The sequence below is a fragment of the Pundamilia nyererei genome, unplaced genomic scaffold, assembly GCF_000239375.1.
Source record: "Pundamilia nyererei isolate P.nyererei 1_Seehausen unplaced genomic scaffold, PunNye1.0 scaffold00187, whole genome shotgun sequence".
Lineage (NCBI taxonomy): Eukaryota > Metazoa > Chordata > Actinopteri > Cichliformes > Cichlidae > Pundamilia > Pundamilia nyererei.
In genome coordinates this window covers 775,511-781,321 of record NW_005187588.1, presented here as the reverse complement: position 1 = coordinate 781,321, position 5,811 = coordinate 775,511, and the positions used below count along the sequence as shown (strand labels likewise).

The following is a 5,811-nucleotide window of genomic DNA, read 5'->3' as shown; positions in this document are numbered from 1 at the left end:
GATTGGCTTTTGTTCTTTCTTCTGCCACGTCTGCGTTTTCCCACGTGTTGTATTTGTCCGTATTGTGTCCATGTTCAGTGTTTTCTCCACTGCCGCGATGCTGTGAAGTATTAATTGCTGTTTCTTTACCGTTTCGCTCTGCCTAACTTTCTCAATGGCTTTAGCAAGAGTCAACTCTGAGTCCATTTGCAGCAGCTCCCTTATGAGTTCGTCTTTGAGTGCTCCAAATGCACAGTTTTCTGCAAGTTTGTGCACAGCGGTGATGAACGACTCTGTACTTTCCCCATCCTGTTGCCGTCTGGAGTTAAACTGTGCTCTTTCAAAAATTATGTTGTGTTTTAATTCCTACATAATGTTTGTCAAATGCCTCTTTGACAGTAGCATATTTCTTTTTATCTGCATCGCACAGTGGTAAAACTGCCAAAACATCATCAGCAGCATCTCCCATAGCATACAGGAGTGCGTTAACTTGATACTCGTCTGATTTGTTATCAAGAGCGGTTGCAATGTGAAATCTTTCGAACCTTCTGATCCACTTTGGCCATTCGGCAGGATGAGAAAAGTCAAATGTTTCTGGGGGTGTTATTTGTACCGTGGTCGCCATCGTGACTCGTGGATCCCTGGCTTCCTCGCGTTCAGAATCCAAGCTTTCCGACCTCGTCTCCTCCCTCTAACATGTGAGGCTCGTGCGCGCACGCGCCCTGTTGCTAGCGCCGGTCACAGCCGTGGCCGCGCTTCACCTGCATTCCGGTCTTGTTTGGGTCACCGATGCGAAAACTTCTCTCAAAGTTAACTGCACCGTACTGTACTCGGAAAAAAAAACAAAAAAAACTGCGGAGACCGCCGTTCGCACTTCTGACACCACGTATAAATGATGACACTGGACACCGCAGCGTGTTCGGGTGATGTTTTCCAACTTTTCTCGTAACCCCGGAAGCTCCCCCCACACACAGCCTTATGGGAACAGTAGTCTACCGCTACAATTCTCACAGCTTGTCACAGGAGCTGAGCACCCAAGAGGGATAAGGCTGAGAACAGCGACAGCAACATGAATCATCTTGGCTCATCTGCTGATGGGTTCAGACTTTGAAGTGTGTTCTCTAGTTATGAGGCTCAGCGCAGTTTAGGTGATGTATTCGTCTATTTTTGTGTCGTAATCTGAGGAAAGGAAGATGACAGAAAAACTGCATCTGACCTAAGTAGTGAAAAAATGCTGAAGTATTGTGCCAGCAATCCATAATGACACTAGCCACCTCCCTTACACTATTTCTATTGAATTGAACTAAAATGCTTTCCTGGTAATTCAGTTTTTTTAATATAGTGCCAATTCACAGCAACAATTAACTAAAGGCGCTTTATATTGAAAGGTAAAGACCCTTACTTCCAGCAGAAACATGCTCATCAGGTAATAGTCATGTGCTGCGAACAGTTAGGTGTGAGGGGGGAAAAGCAAACAGCAGAGTGTGACAGGTCAAAGGCAAGGAGAAAGATCCAGATCCAAGAAGAACTACTACCTATCACTGCCTACTGCAGCATAATGGAGGGTTCAGGGTCATGTGATCCAGCCCTAACTATAAGCTTTATCCAAAATACAAATTTTAAGACTAATCTTAAAAGTAGAGAGAGTGTCTGTCCCTCAAATCCAAACTGGGAATTTTTTCCACAGAAGAGGGGCCTGCTTTGCATTCTAGGAACTCTGGGAACCACAAGTAAGCCTGCAGTCTGAAAGTGAAGTGCTCTCACAAGGAACTGTGAGGTCTTAAAGATATGAGAAGGCGGATTTTAAATTTGATTCTGAATTTAAAAGAAAGCAAATTGCTACAGCATTCTGGATTGACCAAAGGTTTTCCGAGGGGGTTTTAGAGCAACTTGATAATACTAATTCACAAAAATCATGTCCTTAACTTCTCTTAGCAAGGGGATGTCTACGTTATTTCAGACTGGATGACCCATAGAGTAAGATGATCTTTGGTATTTTGCTGGCACGGAGTAAAAATGGTCACTAGAAATTAATACATTTCTCCATATATGCTCATTAATACACGTCAGGCAGAAAAATTGTCTCACTTTCTAATTAAAGACTTTGATTTTAAAACCACTTACTGTGGACTGCAATATTGTATTCTGGATTCACTAAGAGGTACATTGATGTTACAGACTTCCTACAGATCGTTTTTAATCCAAGTGTCAAGTGACATGGTTTTCAAGGTTTTGTTCATCATAGCAAACCTTAGGTTTCATATGATGAACTGTCAGCAACTAAAAGAGAGACCAAAAATAAAAACAAGCAAAAATAAATAAATAAAACCAAAATAACATGTGAACAGGGAAAGAAAAGGAAAACAAAAAAATAATGAACTATTAAAACAGACAAAATTTCATAATTTCCTCACCTTTAATGGTTGTTTTCACATAGTTTGTTTTCTGCTTTGTGTTCCAACACGTATAACTTGGTCTAAATATGTTTTACAGATGTGAAAAAAACTGGCCAATCTCTCAGATTTAAAGGGACATTTAGCAGAGATTAAAAGTGCTAAACTACCAGTTCACAAACACATCAAAAAGAACATCCAGGACTCTCGCAACTCGATGTGCCATCTTGTTTTCTAATAAGCTGTTGAGGATACTGAGCCCCTCTGAGGGCGGGAGGTTGTCAGGGCAGATTTCTGTGTATGCAAAGAATACAAATAAAAAAACAAACAAACAACTTTTATGACATAATAGTGACACAGTTTGTTGAGAAATGTGCTGAAACTCTCACCGTTGTTTGGGTCCATCATAATGGGTGATGACATCCGGAGACATTCTGCTTCTTTCTTTAACGTCTCCACAACGTCAGGAGAGACACTCATTTTCCTGCCTGGAAATAAAGAGCAAAAAAAAAAGGGGGGGGGGGTAGCTAAAGGTTTTTCTACAGATTTTCATGCTTCAAAAAACAATAGTAAGAAGAAAAAAGAGTTCTGGATTCACACATGGTATAGTGGGATGTGTGTTTCTTACTGAATAGAAGAAGGCTGGTAAAAGTATCATTCCCAGAGATGACTTCTTCATGAGCAAGTATACAGTCAGAGCAGCCAGTTGGCAGGTAGACCTCCTTTAGGTAAAAAGGCTCCTCTGTATAAAACAAACAAAAAAAACAAACAGTTTCGTGAGATTGAAAATCACAAGAAACTACGTGATTGCAGGTTTCCTCTGCATGTAAAACCTCCGTGGCCATTCTTTACTCACTGATTAACATTGTGCTGTCTTCAAAGACCACATCATACGTCATGCTCGAACAGTCACCATTTCTGTGAGGAAGAAAATAAAAGCATCAGAGCTCCAGAGATATCAAAATAAACATAGAAAATAAATATGTATAAATGACTTCAGCTATTGTGTTAAAATTGCTTAAGGGAGCATTTACATTCTCTGAGTCTGCAGGATATTGAGGACGTTACTGTTGGCAGTTGTAGTAACATTCACCCAGGCGCTGGTCAGCAGGAAGGCCAGGGAACGGCTTCCAGGGAGGTCAGAGCTTCCCCCAACATACATCCATTTTCCCAATATCTGGAGCACACAGGCACAAGTTGAATTAAGTATGTTTAAAATACAAAACCCTATATTTTATTCAGAACAAAACATCAAAAAACATCAAAAAACTTGTTTAAATTGATTGGGTATAAAAAGAGCATCTTAGGTAGAGTTTGAGAGACACAAAGATGGAACTGTGGAACTATTTCAGAATAAAGGTCTGCCTGCAGTCCAGAGCTTTCACCAGTTGGAAACATTTTGATGTCTACAAACTGTTGTTAAATGAAAGGGGGATGCTGCAGAGTGGTAAACAGGAGCTCGTCCCAACTTTTTTGAGATGTTTCTGCCAGAAAATTTGAAATGAGCCAATATGTTTCTTTAAATAGGACATTTATTCACTTTAAACATTTTATGTGTTTTCTGTGTTCTATTGTGAATAGCATCCCAGCAGTCACATCACAAAAGGTGGGGTAAACCCTGGAAAGGTGAACAGTTTGTCGCAGGGCTAATATAGAGAGACAACCGTTTATACCCACATGTACACCTACAGCCAATTTACAATCAGCACTGCATGTCTTTAGACTGTGGGAGGAAGCCGGAGTACTTCGAGAGCGCCCGTGTAAACACGTTGAGAACATGCAAACTCCACACAGACCAACCAGCCAGGTGCTGGATGCAATCCCAGGACTTCACTACCCCTAAATTTCAATATGAAGTCTTTAATTGTATTGTAATTCTGACAATGGATTGTTTTTTTTTCTAAATTTTCTCCCTCCAAGAGCCAATATCAGGACAAGTTTGCTCCAAAGCAACTTACCTCATCCGTGTTGACAGTTATTGGGTTTATCAGAGTGTCACAGCTGCTCACAGGAGCTGAGCGTCCCACCGAGAGCAGACTCAGCAACAGAACAACACACTTCATCTTTTAAATGTCTCCTTTGTGCTTTTCAAGATTTCCTCCTTCTTCTTTTGTTACTGCCTCCTTGTTTGCCTCCAAGCTCTATTTTGACTTCACAGCCTCACAGATTTCTCTGGATGCAGGATTTATTCACTTGTGCTGTTAACCTTTGCAGCAAAGGCAAATAGCAGGGGATGATCGAAGAAAGACTTTGACCTCTTTGAGGAATATCGATCCAATCACATGCAACAGGGAGCATTGTGTGGGCTGTAATAAAGTGCATTTGATGTTTTCTTTATTCACTGAGATAATCTTCCCCGATTAGTCACTGATACTCATGGATACATGAGATCACAAATTTATCCTTTTATGTTAGTAAAATTAGGACTATTGCAAGTGTTACTCGGGTATCTGTAACACCCTCTATTTGCATTCAACTGACTCTAAGGTAACTGAAAACAGGGAAGTTTATTGTTGTCAGAACTCATAGGGTAGTCAATTAGTCAATCTCTAATTGGACCCATAACAAATGACAAATTAAAGAAAAAAAATGTGACTCCTTCATCCAAATACAGACTCTATAAAAGCACAAACCTTTAGCAGTTTGCAGCATTCAGGACAAAAACACCAAAGAGGAAAGACATCAGCAATGATCTTAGAGATGCAACTGTTGATGCACATCGATCTAGGAAGGGTTATTCATTTCCAAACAATTTTAAGTATTCTACAAAAAACAAGATTATTCACAAAAAAGCAGTGGATATCCTGGCAAATTCAGTTAAGGGTCAGAGAAAATGCAAAAAACCCAAGAGCTACAGGCCTTAGCATACCAAATGTTAAAGTTCATATGGGTATAATTAGAAAATGGACAAACAAGTATGGCTTGTTTGAAATGGTTACCAGCAGAAAGCTTTTGTCTTAGGTTTGCAACAAACCAGAAGACTTCAGAGACAATGTGAGATAAGATCAAAGTAGAGAGGTTTGCAACCCAACAGCTTAAAAGTAAATTCAGAAAAAAAATGTCACATTTTGAAGAGTCATTTTAAGATGCGGAAAATGCTTGGAAAGACAAAAAGAACACAATGTTTTCATTCAATATTTTAGCTCCTGGACACAAGATGCTTCCAACTTAACTGACAAGCCCAGTCTTAAATTGATATATAATGAGGGGATTTTAATATTTGAAGGCTTTCTGGTGTAAAACTCTGTACATATATTATTCTACACCACATCTCAAGGGTTGGTGTCCTTGATCTAACACAGCTGATTTAAATGGCTAAATGACCTCCTCAACATGTCTTGAAGTTCCTCAGAGGCCTGGTAATAAACGGACGATCTGATTTCCTCGTGTCAGCATTGTTCCCACATCATCATAATTAATGTTGTTCCAGGTTCAACAT

General features: G+C 40.0%; 1 protein-coding gene across 1 annotated transcript; it reads right to left on the bottom strand.

The window, feature by feature from the left end:
* Positions 1-2,538: 2,538 nt before the first annotated feature.
* Positions 2,539-4,435, bottom strand: LOC102192540 (uncharacterized). The gene is made up of 6 exons (XM_005747074.1): positions 4,331-4,435; positions 3,407-3,549; positions 3,229-3,290; positions 3,001-3,114; positions 2,762-2,860; positions 2,539-2,666 (listed from the first exon to the last, which is right to left on the bottom strand). The coding sequence occupies exons 1-6, from the start codon at positions 4,433-4,435 to the stop codon at positions 2,539-2,541; spliced, it is 651 nt and encodes a 216-aa protein (XP_005747131.1).
* Between the last annotated feature and the right edge of the window lie 1,376 nt (positions 4,436-5,811).

Excerpts from the sequence above, each read along its gene's own strand:
- LOC102192540 (XM_005747074.1), bottom strand. The coding sequence starts at position 4,435 with ATGAAGTGTGTTGTTCTGTTGCTGAGTCTGCTCTCGGTGGGACGCTCA. Across the intron at positions 3,291-3,406 it reads ATCCTGCAGACTCAGAGAAT|AAATGGTGACTGTTCGAGCA; the intron begins GTAAATGCTCCC and ends TCTTCCTCACAG. Across the intron at positions 2,861-3,000 it reads TACCAGCCTTCTTCTATTCA|GCAGGAAAATGAGTGTCTCT; the intron begins GTAAGAAACACA and ends CTTTATTTCCAG.